The 20,808-nt window shown below is 36.6% G+C and overlaps 1 protein-coding gene across 5 annotated transcripts in view; it reads left to right on the forward strand.

Moving 5' to 3' along the window:
* The window catches only part of PIK3C2G (phosphatidylinositol-4-phosphate 3-kinase catalytic subunit type 2 gamma), a 331,821-nt gene that overhangs the window by 84,077 nt on the left and 226,936 nt on the right, over positions 1-20,808 (forward strand). For all 5 annotated transcript variants that reach the window (XM_053225894.1, XM_015074667.3, XM_027035648.2 and 2 more), the window contains one exon: positions 13,655-13,769. In XM_053225894.1, coding sequence (XP_053081869.1) covers positions 13,655-13,769 — 115 coding nt within the window. The remainder of the gene's footprint in view (positions 1-13,654; positions 13,770-20,808) is intronic.

Raw genomic sequence — 20,808 nt, forward strand, 5'->3', positions numbered from 1 at the left:
CTGAAGTAAAATTATACAATGTAACTGGTTTGCTGATCCTTTATTGCCAAGACAAAAATATTTGATAGCTTTAAGGTAAAATTTTTCAGAAAAATAAGCCAACTATGAGTTTAGATATTCTATCAGAACTGGTCATTGCAAAATTAACGTTGACTTAACTATAAGGATTTGGAGCAATTAATATTTAGAATGTTTGACAAAGTCAATTACATGGTTTTCTATGCTATTAAGGAAAAAATATTTCAAATAAATCAGCTTAGTCAGTTTTCATGTGGCAGGACTTGCTTTAGAATTGATTTATAAAATACAGTATCTTTAAAAGCCTAGAATGTATATTGCTTTTTTAATATTGTTATAATGTTCATATATATATATACATATAATGTAATAATAGAGTAATATAAACAATATAAAATGCTAAGGAAATTGTCCATCAGTTTTTTTGTTCCCAAATTTGGTCATTATAATAATTTATCATCAAAGCAACCCTGATAAATCTTTAAGACCATCTTTGTTGGATTAATTCTGATCTGGTGTGTGTGTGTTGCTCTCTTATTTATTTTCATGCAAGAGTCCATTTCCACAAATATGTTTCTTTTATTTTTTTTCTTTTCTTTTTTTCTCTCTCTCCCTCTCTTTTTTTTTTTTTTTTTTCTCAGAGAGAGAGAATGAGTTTGCACCCATGCACATGGGGTAAGGGCAGAGGGAGAAGGAGAGAGAGAATCTCTACCCTGGGCTTGGAGCCTGACATGAGGCTCCATATCACAACCGTGAGATCATGATCTGAATCAAAATCAAGAGTCTAATGCTCAACTGACTAAGCCACCCAGGCGCCCCCACAAATATGTTTCTTGAGGACAAGTAATATATTTATCTTTATAGTATCTATCACCCAATATGGTACCTCTTATAAATAGGAAATCGGTAGAGGTTTGTTTACTAGATTGAACTGGAAAAAATCAAACTCTATAGGAGATTTAAAAAGAAATAACATTTCCAAAGACTGTAAGAAATAGTTTAGCCCTAGGGCGTCTGGCTGGCTCAGTCAGTGGAGCATACAGCTCTCCATCTCTGTTTTATAGGTTCGAACCCCAAATTGAATGTAGAGATTACTTAAAAATAAAAATAAAATCTTTAAAAAAATAAAGAAATGGTTTAGCCCTAAAAGGAATACCTACTGCTACTAGCAAATATTTCAAAAATCTGATTGGTGGGCTAAGAACTTTCATTACTTTCGCACTAGAAGCAGCTATGCAAGTGCGCCTCCTTCTCTTGAGTGAGTTTCTTTAAAGTTTCAACTGCTGAATTTGTAACATCCAGCATATTTGTAGAGTAATATTTCTAGCTATTCACTGAAAAAAAATTCAGTCCATTTTATTCCTGTCCATCATCTAATACACTACTTGGCACATAACAATCAATAAATATTAAATATATAAGAAGTTTGGAATATATGTCTTTCAAACTAATCTTCAAGGCTTTTTTTCTATATGGTTATGATAGTAAATTACTGCCTCCATGTTGTTTTGTCATGTATCACTTATTATTCGTAAACATTTTTTGTAAATGCTCATCTTTAACTAATGCCATCTGGGACTGATACTTGGTGGTGTTTTCCTAAGGGAAAGTGTTGAAATTGTGGATGATGAGACATCACATCAGAAAACAAAACTTACTTCAAAGAGCGCTTTGATAAGCATTTGTAAATAAATTTCTGAAAGATCATTTCTCATGAAAATCAGAAAATCTGCTTCTCTTCTATGCTAAACAATTTGAAGAAACCCAGATCTTTTCAAGACATCAACAATCCATCATGTGGGGCAATTGGGGAAATGTGATGACTCCCACTGTGTTCATTGCTCTGAGTGACAGAGATTCTAACCCAATTTATTCGATGCACCTATTTCCAGAGTACAGCAAATAGGCCACTTAATTTCATTTTCTTTCACAGAATGACCCCTGCCCATAAACATTTCATATTGAATCTGTCATTTATTACAGTTTGAATTGCCCGTAGCTAGCCATGTGGAGTTGTATTGAGCACTTATATCTTTATTTTTTCCAACCTACCCACAATCTGAAAATATGCAGAATTAAAAGCTTCCTGCCTCTTTGTGGTTTCTAGAAGTGGTTTTCAAAAGAACCAATGATGATTTAACTCAGATATATCAGTTATGGCTGCATCAGGACTGTCTACAAATAAAAATGAATTTTAACATTTTGAAGCACACAAATTCACCTTCAGGTCTATAAAAAATAACCAAAGTACAAAGGTAAAATTTTGTCCACAGAAGTTTTATAGTCCTTTCTTTTGCAGACAGAACTTCCATTACATTTATATTCACAATGCTTCCACACTGCAATAAGAAAGTGTTTTTCTCACCTCAACAATTTCTGTGAGCTACCTTCCCTACTTAAATTCAAAACAAATTTGTGGTAGTTACTTAGCATTTCTAAATTGTGGTCAACTCCTTCAACACAGAAATCCTCCACACTGATTGAACAATAGAATCTCCTGGGGAGATTTTAAAATAAATCCAAAAACCAAGTGCTCCCAAATATTCTGATTTAATTGGTCTGCACTGGGGCTCAGGCATCAGTATTCTTAAAGCTTTTCAGGTGTATTAAAACCCAGAAAAATTAGGATATTTTTCGATTTTCGAAAGAGAGCCAAAATAAATCTTAATTTCAAAACAACTTGATTTCCTTAGATTTTTGCTTGAGTAGACAACTCTGACCCCACTGTGTCTTATCATTTCAGATATATCCTCAAAATCAAATATAAAAAAGTTGTGGATAAGAATTCCTTATTGTCTGTTCTTCCTGTCCAAGAGAGGCCCTCAGTGTTCAAATAGTCCAAATCCCTCGTTTACAGATGAAGATCTCTATGATAAAGGAAGGTTAAGGGACTTTTTATAGGTCACCAGTCTACTTAAGAATTGAACAAGAACAAGAAGGCAGGGCTGACTTCTCTTCACAGGTTTTACTACCTTAAACTGCCTCCCTTCCTGCCCTTAGGTGTCACACCTTGCTCCATGAATGCACTGTGACATTCTCACCAACATACAAGAAGCTCCTGCCTCAGCTTTGCCTGTGGTCTGCTTTGGGACATGAAACCTATTAGACCTAGGATTAGCAGAATCCCAAAGAGTTTTATAACATCAGATCCTATGAAGAGGCTGGCTGCTCGGATCTGGAGTTTTTTCTATACTTGGTTCCAGAATGCCAGGCCATGGATGCACATAGAATCCTATAGCTAAAAGTGACAATAATTATTTTATTTCAACCTTTGATTTCACAGCTAGAGGAAACAGGGACACAGAGAGGGTAAACCAGCCCATCTGTTCTCCCAGTGCCATGGATTTGGGGTTGGTTTTTCTAAGCATAAGAATTTATACAATTTTGAAATAAAATATATCCTTCAGGGTATTCCAGAAAAAAATATTTTGAAATGTTATATTTAGCACTGTGGCCCTTTTTCTAATGGCATCTTATTCAAAACCTCAGAGTATAAGAGTGATGACCAGTCCATGTATGTGTTGTTGGGTGAGGAGTGAGAGAGGGGAAATTTAAAATCCTGGAATCCAACCTAGTTGCCATCTCCTCACCACCTTTCTAAAGTCCACCTCCAACCATCAAGCCACAGGGGGGAAAAAACTACTTTGAAAAACCACAGAGTTTATCAAAGAAGTTCAAAGAAGTTAAGCTAATTCAGGCTAGTTAATGAAGATAGGGTGCAGATGTCTTGATATACTCTGGTGTTCTTTTCTCAAAATAAGCTGTTTCCCATCTTCTATCTTCATAATGGTTTTTTTTTTTGTATGCTTAATTTTAATTGACTTAATAAACCTTTTATTTTATTTTTTATTTTTTTTAAATTTTTTTTCAACGTTTTTATTTATTTTGGGGACAGACAGAGACAGAGCATGAACGGGGGAGGGGCAGAGAGAGAGGGAGACACAGAATCGGAAACAGGCTCCAGGCTCTGAGCCATCAGCCCAGAGCCTGACGCGGGGCTCGAACTCACAGACCACGAGATCGTGACCTGGCTGAAGTCGGACGCTTAACCAACTGCGCCACACAGGCGCCCCTTAATAAACCTTTTAACAGTAGTACTATAAAAACGACTGTGGTCCCCACTGGCCTGGGTATTAAATGTTTCCATTTTCTTTTCTTTATGAGACCACCATCACTCTTAGATGCATTCTCTTCGCATTTTAATTCCACTAATGGTCTTCTTCATCATCCTCATATTTTCAATTTACAGAACTCTATGGGAATTTATTTGCCATGTTTGCAATACCTCAAAAGATATTATATGTAATCTATTATCAGAAAGTGAATTAGCTAATATCAAACACAAGAGAGCTCAAAGAATGGTGCCAAACATCCTTTCCCCCATGAATTTCCTTGAAGTATGTGTTATATTAGCCTCACTTGGACAGCTAGAAGTTTATTCTCACTATGCTCTCTATTGCTTGATGTCTCTTCATGCACATACTTGAATTAAGTGTTCTGACTTCATTCTGCACGATATGCCACAGGTTAAGGCCATGGCAGCTGTTAATCCAGACTTCATCCAAGGAGAATAATGACAGATAGTGACAGTTATTCTTGAGTCCCTTCATCCACTGTAGGATTCAGTTTAGATCAGTTATATTTGCAAAGTGAGGTATACCCAGGACATATAAATATAGTAAGGTCATAAGTATAATTCACTGTACAACTTAGATATGAAGAAAAATGCAATTAATAAATCACACTTTTCCTCATGAGTTCCTGAATGAGAAAAAACTTTACAACAATGACAAAATATTAGTCAATTCAGTAATTTAAATAGTTATTTTAGAAATAAACAGTCTCATTTGGATAAAACATTCAGTCACTCAGACAGCTTCCTGACACCCTCATTCTCTTTCTAATAGGGTGTCCGGATACACGGGATCAGAAGGGAACAGATTCTTTGTCCTGGTGACTTTTGATATCCAAATCAAATGCACGTTTTAAGCTGGTGACTGCTTGTTACAGCTAGTATAGCTCATGATTGTGGCTGTTCTAGCTTGGCTAGGGTTTACTAGCACTCCCTGAATTACTTGGTCTCTCTTAGGTACCATAGAGTTCCCAGTTGACCCCAGCTTGAATAGTTAAGTCAGGTGCCATTATTACAAACACACTTTATCCCCACCACATGACCCCTTTTTGGGGACTCTTCACCTAGATATTTTTAGCTCTTTCTACATCTCATCCCTTCTATACAAAAAACAAAGAAGGACCAATAAAGTTAAACTCAGGAGCTTCTTCTGTGTCCTTACCACAGGGCCCAAAGTTTAATCATAACACAAGTAGATACAGGAGTGGCTCAAGATGTGGTTTTCCTCCAGGATTTGAAACACAGAGTGTTAGAGGAGCACGCTCTGTCTTCAACATTTTGCTGTGCTCATTCATCTAACATTCCTCCACATCTGCCTTGCAAAGGCAGAAGAGGGGGAAATTGGGACACCTAGGTCAGCCATACTCATTCTATTTCCTCTTTCTCTGTCTTCTGCTTCCCATAATCTCAAATTGCTAGAAAGTGGTGGCAATCTCCACCCAATACCCCACATCCTCTTTCCTCATTCCTGTTAACCCTTAAGCATGGACAGAATATTTTCTATAAATACTATGGAAAACATTAACATCTGTGCCCTCCAGGTTTGGTGTTAGACATGCTCCTTCCTCTTCCATTCTGCCTGAAGCTAATCCAGAACTTTTTCTAGGCAGATGGATGCTTCAGAAAATTTGGGGGAAGGTTATATACTCTATAATGAAAAGTGATATTAATAATTTTCAAATAATTATAGCATTAAGCTGACTTTTAGGTTGCTAATACTATCCCCTCTGCATTATTCTACCAAAAAAAAAAAAAAACAAGTTTCTTTCTCCAGCTGAGGGAGGGATGGAACAAAGGGATAAAGAAAATTCAAAATTCATCCTAGAATAGTCTTGGGTCATATAAAAATATCTGTCTAGTAATGTTTACAAATTATACTCCCTTGGACAGACACTTTCTAATAATGTCTTTAGACATGGAAAATAAAAAAGCAGGACTCAGAAAGCTAAAGGTTTAAAGAAAGCTTTAGTTGTTGGATTTTTCCTTCATATTTTGCATAGTTTGTGTAAAGGGAAAAATGAAATTATATAGTTTTTCATTTTTTTCTTTTTAGTTTCAACTTTTTATTTAAATTCCAATTAGTTAAATTACAGTGTAATATTACTTTCAGGAGTAGAATTTAGTGATTCATCACTTACATACAACACCCAGTGCTCATCTCAAAGTGCCCTCCTTAATACCCATCACTCATTTAACCCATTGGCCTGCCCACCTCTCCTCCCGCAACCCTCAGTTTGTTCTGTATAGTTAAGTCTGTTTTATGGTTTGCCTCTCTTTTCCCACCATGTTCATTTGTTCTGTTTCTTAAATTCCACATCTGAGTGAAATCATACAGTATTTGCCTTTCTCTGACTTACCTATTTCAGTTAGCATAATATTCACTAGCTCCACCCACATTGTTGCAAATGGTAAGATTTCGTATTTTTTATGGCTCAGATATATTCCATTGTGTGTGGGGCATATATGTATGTGTGTATACATATATATGTCACTTCTTTTATGTCCATTTAGTCAATGGACATTTGGACTCTTTTTATAATTTGGCTATTGTTGATATTGCTGCTATAAACATAGAGGTGCATGTATCCCTTCAAATCAGTATTTTTGTATTCCTTGGGTAAATAGCTAGTAATGCAATTGCTGGATCATAAGGTAGTTCTATTTTTAACTTCATGAGGAACCTCCATGCTGTTTTCCACAGCGGCTGCACCAGTTTGGATTTCCATCAACAGTATAAGAGGGTTCCCCAGGGTTGGCATCCTTGCCAACATGTTGTTTCCTATGCTGTTAATTTTAGCCATTCTGACAGATGTGAGGTGATAAGTCATTGTAGTTTTGATTTGTTTTTCCCTGATGATGAGTGATGTTGAGCATCTTTTAATGTATCTCTTAGCCATCTATATGTCTTCTTCGGAACACTGTCTATGTCTTCTGCCCATTTCTTAACTGGATTATTTGTTTTTTGGATGAGGAATTTGATGAGGAATTTGATAAGTTCTTTATAGATTTTGGATACTCTTTATCAGATATTTCATGTGCCAATATCTTCTCCCATTCCAAATGTTGCCTTTTAGTTTTGTTGATTATTTCCAACATTTTACAGAAACTTTTTATCTTGAAGTCCCAATAGTTCATTTTTGCTTTTGTTTCCCTTGCCTCAGGAGATGTACCTAGTAAGAAGTTGCTCCCGCTGGGGTCAAAGAGGTTGCTACCTGTGTTCTCCTTCAGAATTATGATTGTTTCCTGTCTCACATTTAGGCCTTTCATCAATTTTGAATTTATTTTTATGTATGGTGTAAGAAAGTGGTCCAGTTTTAGTCTTCTGCTTCTTGCAGTCCAGTTTTCATACCATTTGTTGAAGAGACTGTCTTTTTTCCATTGGATATTCTTTTCTACTTTGTTGAAGACTAGTTGATCATGTAATTGTGGGTCCATTTCTGGGTTCTCTATTCTAGTCCACTGATCTATGTGTCTGTTTTTGTGCCAGTACCATATTATCTTGATGACTACAGCTTTGTAATATATCTTGAAGTATGGAATCATGATGCCTCCAGCTCTGCTTTTCTATCTCAAGATTGCCTTGGCTACTTGGGGTCTTTTAGGGTTCAATACCAACTTTAGGGTTGTTCTAGCTCTGTGAAAATGCTAGTGGTATTTTGATAGGGATTGCATTAAATGTGTAGGTTGCTTTGGTCCTTATAGTCATTTTAACAATATTTGCTCTTCCAATCCATGAGCAAGGAATGTTTTTTCTATTTCTGCATGTCATCTTCAATTTCTTTCATCAGTGTTTTATAGTTTTCAGAGTACAGATCTTTTACCTCTCTGGTTAGATTTATTCCTAGGTATCTTACAGTTTTGGGTGCAGTTGTAAATGTTATTGATTCCTTGATTTCTCTTTCTGCTTCTTCATTGTTGGCATATAGAAATGCAACAGATTTCTGTATGTTGACTTTGTATTCTGTGACTTTACTGAATTTGTGTATCAATTCTAGCAATTTTGGGGTCGAGTCTTTCAGGTTTTCTACATAGAGTATCATGTCTTCTGCAAATAGTGAAAGTTTTACTTCTTCCTTGCCAATTTGATTGCCTTGATTGCTGAAGTTAGGACTTCCAGTGGGAGTCGACATCCCTGTCTTCTTTCTGACTGCAGAGGAAAAGCTCTCAGTTTTTCCCCATTGAAGTTGACATTAGCTGTGGGTCTTTTGTATATGGTGATTAAGATGTTGAGGTATGTTCCCTCTTATCCCTACTTTGTTGAGGTTTTTATTAAGAATGTGTGCTGTATTTGGTCAAATGCTTTTTCTGCATCTATTGAGAAGATCATGTTTCTTATCTTTTCTTTTATTAATTTGGTGTATCATGCTGATTGATTTGCAAATATTGAACCACCCTTGCAACCCAGAGATAAATCCCACTTGGTCGTGGTGAATGATTCTATTAATGTATTGTTGAGTTTGATTTGCTAGTATCTTGTTAAGAATTTTTGCATCCATGTTCATCAGGCATATTGGCCTATAGTTCTCTTTTTTAGTGGAGTCTTTGTTTGGTTTTGGACATCAAGGTAATGCTGGCCTTGTAGAATGATTTTGGAAGTTTTCCTTTTATTTCAATTTTTTTTTGGATAGTTTGAGAAGAATATGTATGAATTCTTCTTTAAATGTTTGGTAGAATTCCCCTGTGAAGCCATTTGGCCCTGGATTTTAGTTATTTTGGAGATTTTTGATTACTGATTCAATTTCTTTACTGGCTATGGGTTTGTTAAAGTTTTCTATTTCTTCCTGTTTCAGTTTTGGTGTCTATATGTTTCTAGGAATTTATCCATATCTTGCCCAGATTGCCCAATTTGTTGGCATATAATTTTTCATAATATTCTATTTTAATTGTATTTTGTGGTGTTGGTTGGTTATTTATTTATTAAATAAAGTTTATTTATTTATTGTGACACAGAGAGAACATAAACAGGAGAGTAGAGAGAAAGGGATAGAGAGAATCCTAAGCAGGCTCCATGCTGTCAGTGTGTAGCCTGATGCAGGGCTCAAACTCATGAACTGTGAGATGATGATCTGAACTGAAATCAAGAGTCAGATGCTTAACCAACTGAGCAACCCAGGTGCCCCAGTTTCCATGTATTTTTTTAAATTTCTTTTTTAATTTCCTGGCTGATCCATTCATTCTTTAATAGGATGTTCTTTAACCTCCATGTATGTGTGGTCTTTCCAAAGCTTTTTCTTATGGCTGATTTCAGGTTTCATAGAGTTGTGGTCAGAAAATGTGCATAGTATGATCTCAATCTTTTTGTACTTGTTGAGGATTTACTTGTGACTCAATATGTGATCTATTCTGGAGAATGTCCCATGTGCACTTGAAAAGAATATGTATTATGCTGCTTTTATTCTGCTCATAAAATATTCTGAATGTATCTGTTTAAGTCCATCTGGTCCAGTGTATCATTCAGTGCCGCCATTGTTTCCTTGTTGATTTTCTGCTTAGATGATCTGTCCATTGATGTCAGTGGAGTGTTAAAGTCCCCTACTACTATTGTATTATTGTCAAAGAGTTTCTTTTTGTTATTAATTGTTTTATATATTTGGGTGTTTCAAGTTGGGGGCATAAATATTTTCAATTGTTAGATTGTCTTGTTTGAGGTACCCCTTTATTATGATACAGTGCTCTCCTCATCTCTTGTTATAGTTTTTGGTTTTAAAATGTATTTTGCCACGGATGCCTGGGTGGCTCAGTCGGTTGGGCATCTGCCTTTAGCTCAGGTCATGATCTCAGTTTGTGAGTTCGAGCCCCGCGTCAGGCTCTGTGCTGACAGCTCAGAGCCTGGAGCCTGCTTCAGATTCTGTGTCTCCTTGTCTCTCGGCCCCTCCCTGCTCATTTTCTGTCTCTCTCTGTCTCTCAATAATAAATAAACGTTAAAAATTTTTTAAATGTATTTTGTCGCACAAAATTATTGCTGCTCTGGCTTTCTTTTGGCATCTATTTGCATAAAAAATATTTCTTCATCCCATTACTTTGAATCCATAGGTGTCTTTAGGTCTAAAATGAGTCTCTTGTAGGCAGCATATAGATGAGTCTTGTTTTTTTTTATCCATTCTGACACACCTGGGTCTTTTGTTTGGAACATTTAGTCCATTTACATTCAGAGTAATTACTGATAGATATGAATATAATGCCATTTTAATGCTTATTTTGTCATTGTTTCTAGAGATTTTCTGTTTCTTTTTCCTACTCAAAGAGTCTCCTATACTTCTGGCAGGACTGGTTTCATGAACACAAACTCCTTTAGGTTTTTTTGTCTGGGAAACTCTTTCTATGCTTCTATTCTAAATGATAGATAGCCTTACTGGATAGAATATTTTTGGTTGTTGGGTTTTGCATTCAGCATGATGAATATACTATGCCACTGCCTTCTGGCCTGCCAAGTCTCTGTGGAGAGAGCTGCTACTAACCTTATTTGTCTTCCCTATGAATTCTTTTATTTTGCTGTTTTTAAGATTTTTCTTTACCACTCTATTTGGCAAATTTAACTACTATGTGTCTTGGTGTTGGCCTGCTTTTGTTGATTTTGATGGGAACTCTCTGTGCTTCCTGTATTTGGAAGTTTCTTTCCTTCCCCAGATTAGGGAAGTTTCTCAGCTATTAGTTCCTCAAGTAAACCTTCTGCCCCCTTTTCCCTCTTTGTCTTCTGGTACTCCTATGATACGAATGTTATTATGCTTTATGGCACCACTGAGTTCTCTAAGTCTACTTTCATGTCCAAGATTTTTGTTTCCCTCTTTTGATCAACCTCATTATTTTCAATAATTCTATTTGCTCTGTCACTTATTCGATTCCCTGCTTCTTCCATCTTTGTGGTCATTGCTCCAGTTGATTTCAAATCTCAGTTACTGAATTTTTCATTTTGGCTTGATTGTTTTTAAGTTGTTTTATCTTTGTAGTAAGGAACTCCTTGGTGCCTTTTCAAGTCCAGATAGTATTCTTATGATTGTTTGCTTTAAATTCTGGATCAGGCATATTACTTATATCGGTTTCAATTAGATCCCTGGCCATGACCTTTTCTTGTTCCTTCCTTTGGGATGAATTCCTTATCTTGGCATTTTGTTTAGATCTTTGTATTCTTCTGTGTTAGGAAAGCCTATAATGTTTCCTGCCTCTGAGAGTAATAGCTTTATGAAGAAGAAGAGGTCATATAATGTTCAGGACCTGGCACTTCAGGAAGTATCTTTGGTGTATGCTTCACACACTCTGCCCCTGTGTTATGGCTGCTCTCCCTCAGGTCAGTCCTCTGCAGGGTTTCTCCTTGCCTGTAGTGGGGAGTGTTTGTACCTTGGCCAGAGTGTGGTGAGATTTACCTAGGTATGCTCTGACCTGCCTGTTAAAAAAAGACCTGAATCTATTTCCACTAGAGCTGATGCTTTGCAAAACTCTATGGTCAGTAGATGGGGTGCATGCAGGGGGGTTGCACTGGTCTTCTGGCAGAGGGACGCACCATGCTGGTTCTCAGGCACACTTTCTCTAGAAAAGCAGTACAGGAAGAGCTCAGGGAGGTGGGAGTTGGAGTATACAGGTTAGGCAGCTAGTGTTGGCCCTGTGCTGTTTACTAAAGTTAGTTTATGCTGAGGGGAAAGGAAGGGAAAGGGCACCAGCCCACTCCTTTGTCCCTGGAGAGAGAAATTCAGGCTTGCTGTTGTCAGGAAAGCCCTCCCAAAAGAGCAGATACTTCCGCTTGTGTGTTATAGGTGTTTTTCAGACCGCTATTTTCACATTATCTGTCTTCAAGTTAGTGCCTGCCTGGACAAGTGCAGTGGACTTTTTGCTCTGTCCCGACTGAGTTTTAAAATTTCAAACTTTAGGGAGCTAGTGTGTCAGGGATCTGTGCTGGTCTTCTGGGGGACAATCTCACTGCACTGGGATTGGTATGGGTTTGGCCCAGAAAGGCACGTGCACAACAGCTCAGAAGTGTAGAATTTGGAACAAAACACACTAAGCAGCCAGTGTCTGAGTTAGCTGCCCTCAACAAGTGTCTCTGCACCTATGCTGAGGGGAGGGAGAGGGAATTGGTGCCTGCTGGCTCCTTTTGTCCCCAGAGAGACAATGCCACCTCTCTCAGATACACTCTAAGAAGGGGTGAACTGTCTCTCCCAGTACATTTGAGGTGATCCACAGATTGAACCCTCTGCCTCTGGGTTACCTGCCTGCCCACTCTACAGTAATGCTGCAGTACCCTCAAGGCTTTACACCACCCATGTCATGGACCTCTAAAACTCTAGTCTTTGAGCACCACTGGTTGCAAATACTCATGAAAATCGGCCCCTCTTGTTTTCCCACTCAGTGGCTTTGGGGAAGTGTTTTCCTTGTGTGATCCCCTATGTGCTCTTCTCTCTCCCCATGTCTCCACAACCAGAGCTCTCTCCTCTCTACAGCACCTGTGATCTGTTTCTCCCCAAAACCATGTCTCCACACCTCCTACCTTCCACAATGTGTCCTCCTCTCTCCTTCTATTTGTGAAGTTTTTTTTCTGCTTTCCTTAGTTCGATTTCTTAGGTATTCATAATGATTTGACATTTATCTAACTGTGTTCAAGGGATGAAGCAAGCCTAGGGTCTTCCTACTACTCTGCCATTTTAGCTCCTCCCCACTCTATACTGTTTTCAAAAGACTCACTTGATGCCTTAAAGTTCTTTATAAACTTAAATTTAATTTTTGTTGACTTGCTGACATTTTTATTTTGTATGTTAAAGTCAGAGACTGTCCTCCCTGATCAATTGGAACATTTTATCAATAATCTAATTCATATATATAATCACATGTAGATTCTCTTTTAATTCCTATATGGATCTATGGATTTGGATGTTACTGAAGCTGTTAAAACCATCCATGAATCCTTCCTGTCTAAAGGCTTCTTGTATTCACTCTCATTTACAATGTTAATACAACCTATTTTTAAACATTCAGACTATGAAAAATCTTTCTATTTAGAAGCATTTCCTCTGTGAAGTACAACTATTTTGAATCTGCAGATCATATGCTAATTTAAATCTTTTCTTTCTATAAATTTAGAGCTTATACCTTTAATGATGCCCAAGGAATTTAGTCATTTTGTGGAGCAAAAAATGTTCTGAAGAGTTGATGTCTTCATTGATTTGAGACACTCATAACTCCAAGAATATAAATCTAAGATTCTTAGTCTTATCTTGTAATCAATATTGTTGGAAATTAAGGAATAATTCTACCTGTCAGAAACTATTTTGGAAACAGTTTTCTCATGTGGAAAATAAATGTAGCTATCTGTGAACATAGCCATGCATGTGGTATATTAGAAATTAACTACTAATCAGTTTCTAGGCTTATAGAATATTGTATTCCTTTCTAGCTACTGAATGAAGCCACTAAAATAGCTGGTTATGTTTACATTTCAAAAGAAAATATTTATAGATTATAATAACTTCCCTTATGAAGTGACTCCTGTATGTCTGTATGTGTTGTCTTTTGTAGCAAGTCCATTCTCGGGTCTATGCTATTCAGCATGACATTACAGAGTGAGCCTCCCATAGAAACGATAGCTCCAGGAGTATGGGATATAAGCCAGCCATCCCCAGTGACCCTACAGGTAAGTGTCAGACTATGAGATTAAAATATGTATGGCAAGGAAAAAAAAGTATTCATGGCAAGTATTGGTTGATGAGTAGCTTGTCAATTATAGAAACAATTTTCTTCTAGGATCACACATTTTAATAGTCTTCTCTTTCTCTAACCTGCTGGGATTCATAAAACCTCTGGTGCTTTTATTTTGTATCCAGTACTCTCAAAGCACTTTTCTCCCAGCTTACATAATAGCAATTTCAAGCCATTCTCCACCAAACATGATCATAAAGGAAAGGGATGGAGCATTGCCATTAGTATATTCATTATGTGTATTCATTTTCCTGTCCATTGTCTGAAAACAGTCATTGGTGTATATTATTAACTTGATACCTTACACCTGTCTCTGCATTGTGTCATGTTTCCTTAAAATACTTCAAGTTTGTGTTTCCTGTATGACTAGTGATTAGCTCAGCAGTGGGGGAGAAACTTCAAACAAAATCTATCCAACATACTTTTTTTTTTTCTTAAGGTCTCTCTTCTTTCTGTGATTTGTAATCATGAATAAGAGGTGGCTAATGATTCTGAGCTTTGGTCCTTACTGCTGAGAGCTCCTTGTGTGTTCATCATTATAAGTGATCATATTGGTCTGATACATGAAGCATGGCCACTCCCATATATGGAAGTGCAGGGAATGTGAACTTTCCATATCTATAAGGAAAAACTGAGAACTGCTATCTGGATAGCACTCTAGAACTGGATTTCTCAACCTCAGTTGAGTACCAATGACATTTTGGGCCAAATAACTCTGTTTTGAGGGCTGTATTATGCATTGTGGGACATTTAGAAGTATCTTTGGCTTCTATCTACTAACGTGCTGGTAGCACCTAAATCAATTACAACTGCCTCTTGATATTGTCAGATGTCCTCGAGGGATAAAAGTTGCCCTCAGTTGAGCATAGTTGCTCTAAAGAAAGATAGTGGAGCCTCTAAGCTCTTAAGTTTCTAGGCTCAGGGTGAGGGACAATGTTTAGCAAGATGGATAGCAAGATGCTGAAACTGGAAGAGAAAAATAATACCAATAACAATGTGGCTTCCACTCTGAAATAAGTCCTCACCAAGAAGTAACCAAAGGTCTATTTCCAATTTACAGACATGATGATGAATAAGTGTTTGCTCGATCTTGGCACAACATCATAGACACTCAACATATGATGGCTTATTGATTAGTAGATGTCCCATTGTAACAGGAAAACTACCTTCTTTTAAGAGGACAATGCATTTTTTTATCAGACTATTCCTTGCCTTATTCAAACTACCTCAGCTTAATGAGAATCTTCCAAGTCTGATCATTACCAGAGCTTTGAGGATATAAAGTTATGATTAGAAGGGTCTTTATCAGGAGTAGTGAGGGTGGAAGACTAACAGATGATTCTTCTCAGATGAGAGGAATAGCTCCTTTAGAACACAGATCCTGGCAAGTGGAATATACGGACAAGTTTCAAGTATTCAATAGCAGCATAGATTTTCAAGTAGACATCTGGAGCCATAACTAAATTTATCTTACATAAAAAAGGAGAGGCATGTAAATCACTCAAAAGTATGCAAAAAGTTAAATCAATAAATTTTTATAAAATAATTTCAAATTGTATAGACATACAAGGAAACTTCTCAGGATATTTTTAATTAATGATGAAATATACAAAATAAAATAGGAGTTATTAAGGTATTAAAGTTAAAACCCTTAAGGACCAAAATCACTCTAATTATACACAACTAAATTTAGAGCAGAATCTTTCAACCTAAAGATTATAGTGAGGAAATTAGAGTTCTGCAACCAGTGTTTGTGTTAAGGAATCAAGATGGGTCTCAGGGAAAAGACATCAGGCTCAGAGTTAGAAAATCTAGATTATACTCTTAGCTCTTTAACAAAAAACTTTATGACCTTGAACAAATCACCAAACCTATTTTCACCTCTGTACAATGAAAGGGTTACACTATGCCTATCCAACTTCTTGAAGATTGTACTTTTCTGATCGTCTTTATTAGACAGACAGTTACTGCCACATGGTAGCCACCCTAGTATGATAAGGGATGTGATATGGCACAGAACCTGAATCCCTCAAGTCCATCATTTTTTTGGAGGGGAGGGGGTTCTATGGCTGACGCACAGACCAGAAGCAGTGAATGGTGTGAAGTAGATCTGAGTTCAGAAATGGAGACAGATTATTGCATGATTCCATTTACCTGGATCAACTTCCTACCTCTCCCTGTATACAATGTAGTACAGTGGCTCTATCACAATTTAAGAACCAAAATCAGAGTTTTAATCAATGTTGCACTTGCTCTATTCTATATTCCTCTACTACCCCATCCCCCTATTCATGTCTACATTCACTATATTCTGGTTTACTTGTTATTCCTAGTTGGCCTATCCAGTGGTTTCACTTCTCTTCATACTAGCCCTCTCTGCAACTTTTGGCACTCTCTCTTCCCCATTACAGAATACTCTTCTCTCATTATCCTTTCTGTTTCCTTCCCAGGCTCCCTTTCTGCTAATCCTCTCTGTTGACAAGTTCTCAAAGGTTCCATCTGCTACCCAACGCTATTCTCAGTATATATACTCTCCCTGGAAAAATTTCTTAAAAAGCTTTCTTGAGATAAAATTCACATACCATATAATCTTCCATTTAAAGTGTGCAATATAGTATTTTGAGGGTTTTTTTTTAGTTTTTTCAAAGATACGTACAATTATCATTAACATCAATTTTAGAGCATTTCATCACTTTAAATAGAAATCCCATAACTTCAGCTATCACTTCCTATTCCTCCATTTTCTCCAACTCTAAGAAACTACTAATCTACTTTTTGTCTGTATAGATTTTCCTATTCTGCACATTTCATATAGATCAAATAATATAATACTTGGTCTATTGTGACTGGCTTCTTTCACTTAGCATAATGTTTCAAAGTTCATCTATATTGGAGCATGTATCAGTATTCATTCCTTTTTTGTTATTGAATAATATTATATTGTATGGACATACTACACTTCATTTATCCATTCATTAGTTGATATGCATTTAGATTGTTTCTACCTTTTGACTATTAAGATAGCACTACTGTGAACATTCGTGTACAAGTTTGTGTGTAGAGAATATGTTTTCATTTATCTTGGAGATATATATATATATATACACACACACACACACACACACACACACATATATATATATATATATATATATATATACACACACACATATACATATACAATACACATACACATACATAGCACTGGAATTGCTAGCTCTCATTCATTACTAAGGTTTTGTTCACAGTATATATCCAGGTTCATTTCTTAGTCTATCTCTAGTTCAGGTTCTTTCACACCACAAGCTTCAGGCAAATATGGCCATATACCTGCTAAAACTCCCAACTGGATATTCCGTAGACAGCTTCAAAGACAACATACCCCAAACTGAGCTCACCTTCCTCTCCAAATTACTTTCACCCCTGAATTATTTATGTTTATGTCCCCCATATACCCTCACTTGTTTCATTTGCCTCCTCCTTGTTTATCCTTACTCAATCATTATATACTGTATCCTGCCAATTTATCACCCATATGTTCCCCAAGTGTATTCTCTCAATTTGCCACATCTGCCCTAGTTCAGAAATTCCCTCCTAGGTTACAACAGTTTAGCTGGTTTCTTTGCCTTTAGCTTTGTCATTCTTTCATTCAGAATCCATATGTGATCCTTCTAAAACTTAAATTTGAACCTGCTACTCTTATATTTATACTCTTCAATAACTGAACACTACGTAGAGAATTAAGTCATGCTTTACAGTATGACCCCCCCCACACACACATTGTTTTTCTTACCATTCCTTGTCTGACACTTCAAGCTCCAGCAACTTTGAAAATGTTGTTTCTGACATGCACTGTCCTGCTTTTAGCTTATGTGCATTTACAAATACGGTTTCCTCTTGCAGTGTGCCCTCCCTCTTCGTTTCACCATCCACTGCCCACCCCTCCTCTGACTTTGTGTAATTAATATTCATCTTTTAGAATCCACAGGCCCTTCCATAGGAATATCTCCCACATGCTTTCCTCTGTTTCTACCCCAAGTGGGGTTAAGTGCCCTTCCTCTGTGTTCACATAATAACCAATAAGATTTTTTTCAACACATGGGCCACATATTTCTTTCTCATTGACTTGTTTTTCCTATTGACTTCTTGATTTCTGAAAGCATTGAGTGTTTTATCCCCAGAATCCAGCATAGTACCTGATATCTAATATTTCTAAAATTGATGCTGTGCATCTATACCTCTGATCACTATAATAACCCAATCTACAGATGTTTCTAAACTTAGCACTTTGGTCCACTTATTAGAATCCAGATACTAGAGTGTATGGTTTTTCCTTTTATGTAAGTGGCCTTCTTCTTCTTTTTTCTAAGTTTATTTATTTTGAAAAAGAGAGACAGAAGCATGAGTGGGGAAGGGGCAGAGAGAGAGAGAGAGAGAGGGAGAGAGAGAGTCCCAAGCAGGCTCTGCACTGTCACTACAGGGAGTCTGATGCAGGGCTCAGTCTACGTAAGATCATGACCTAAGCCAAAATCAAGTCAGACACTTAACTGGTGGAGCCAGGCACCCCTAAGTGGCCTTCTTCTTAAACCAGTTCTTCCTTACTCACTCACCCAAAGTATTTTACTTTACGTAACATTTTATTACAGGCTTACTTTTCATTATCAACAATGTTAGGGGGAGGCAACATTCTTATTATTGATATGAGTCCTTTGAACACAGTACATTTGCATCCTAATGTATCAGAGATTTGTTTTGTTTTGTTTTTTCTTTACCATCTCTGCTGAAGTGTCTTATGTGTCCCTCTTTTACAACTCCTTCCTTAAGACTTACCAAAACTGCCATCCAGTTGGTAGGTATGCTTTCTTGCCCCTGAACTACTATAGCCCTTCCGGTCTAATATTTGTGTGCCTTATAAAATCCAAAATACATCTACAGTCTAGAGAGTTGTTCTTTGAATAAGCTGACAGAATCATGGGGCCCCACGCTAGGCCCATGGGCACCTATGGCCATGGATGCTAGGGACATTCACAGAAGCTCCTTCAAGGCATTCCAAGTCATGAAATCATAGTAGGAATCATGGTGGTCAAGTGTAAATGAAGAAGGATGAGGAGAGGAAGTGAAACAAGATAGATAAACCAAACACAAGAAACCAATATCCAAATATATAAGGAGGTGTGAATCAGAGGGTTGATGATCAGGTCTGAATATTTTCCCATACCCCAGAAGAAAGAGCCTCATAATTTTTTGTTGTTATTGTTCTTGAAATCAGGAGTATATCCTCAATGCTTGAGGCAGGAATGTAACAAATAGGTATCATGGCACATGCAATGGAGACATTTGAGATCTCCGGCATTACTCCATTAAAAATAATTTTGAGACCAAAGGCAGGCTTAATTAATCATAATCACAGAAGAAGACCAGAGTCTTCTTAATTAGGCTTTAAGTTCTCTGAAGGTGAGGATACTTTTTATATCCTCCATAATCCGTGGTACCCCCAAAAAATTCTAGAGCAAATATAATGACATACACTTTAGGGGAACTTCACTTCTGTGAAAAATTAGAACAAACGTCATCTGAGAGAAATTCTAATCTTTTCTATCAATGGCTCAAGAACCAGTAATTTTATCTTCATAACTTATGAGATAATGCAATTTGTATAAGGTGTCACTCATATATCAGAAATTTAAAATTTGTAAGTGAAATATATCAAATAATTTATTATATATTTGTGCAAAGGGATATTTCTATATTTTCATCCAATAGCTTTAGTTTCCTCACCCACCCTGCCCTCTACTTAAAACCAACATGAAATGGAACTAGCTCATCAAATACTATTTCCAGTATTTTTTTAAGTTTATTTATTTATTTTGAGAGAGAGAGAGAGCGCATGTGAGCAGGGGAGAGGCAGAGAGAGAGGGAGAGTGAGAATTCCAAGGCTCCATGCTGTCAGTACCGAGCCTGACATGGGGCTTGATCTCACGAACCATGAGATCATGACCTGAGCTGAAATCAAGAGTCAGACACTTAACTGACTAAACCACCAGGTGCCCTGATTTCTAGTATTTTTATTTCATGTGTTTAAAAATATTTGGGCATGCAAAGAGTAACTTGTAGCCTGCTAATATTAGAGTTATTTCTCTCTAAGACACCCAAATTAATCTTTTTTTTCAAGAGGCAGAATTTATTATAATATTATTTTTCTGTGACTTAGTTCTTTTATCATGTTGGAGTAATAAGTGGTACAGTATAACAAAAATTATACCAAAAACTAATGTAGCAACAAATTATAGAGGTTATAAAATTGCTAAAACTTTTTTCTAGTAAATAACCCAAATAGATTCAACTGTATTTCAAACTATATCCTACAGTCTACCTTATAGTGTTCCTCAATTTTCTCTGAGATCCCAAACGAACATAGTTCAGCAAAGAAAAATTATTTACATTTTTCAATATGAAAAAAATGTATTAAAACATTAAACACACATATGGAGCACTAAAATATCTAGCTCATTTACATAATTTGAAACTGTATATTTTGTTAACTGTTTTTTTTTATTTACTAGAATCATATTTTCACTGAAACATGATTTAATGGAAAGCATATTCTGCCCAAAAAAAGGCCTGAATTCTAGCCCTATCTATAAAGCTAAATGATAGAGCCAGAGCAAAAATACTCTATTTGGTTATACACTTGCAAAACAGATCTTTACCAGAGATTTAATGTCTACAGAGTCGTTCATAGCCCTGTAGATTCCTGAGGAAGAAACCAACATAAAGTAATTATTTTTCTATTCCCAGGTGTTTGCATGAAAATCTATAATTAACATTTGCAATTTTTATCATTTAATAATAGAAACACATTTTGATACTGAAATGTAGAAAGGATAATTTCAGCATTAAACAAAAACATAATATTTAAATTTATGAAACCTCAAATATTCTTATTATTTTTCTCATTTTTCCTCACACAACAT

The sequence above is a fragment of the Acinonyx jubatus genome, chromosome B4 (assembly GCF_027475565.1).
Source record: "Acinonyx jubatus isolate Ajub_Pintada_27869175 chromosome B4, VMU_Ajub_asm_v1.0, whole genome shotgun sequence".
NCBI lineage: Eukaryota > Metazoa > Chordata > Mammalia > Carnivora > Felidae > Acinonyx > Acinonyx jubatus.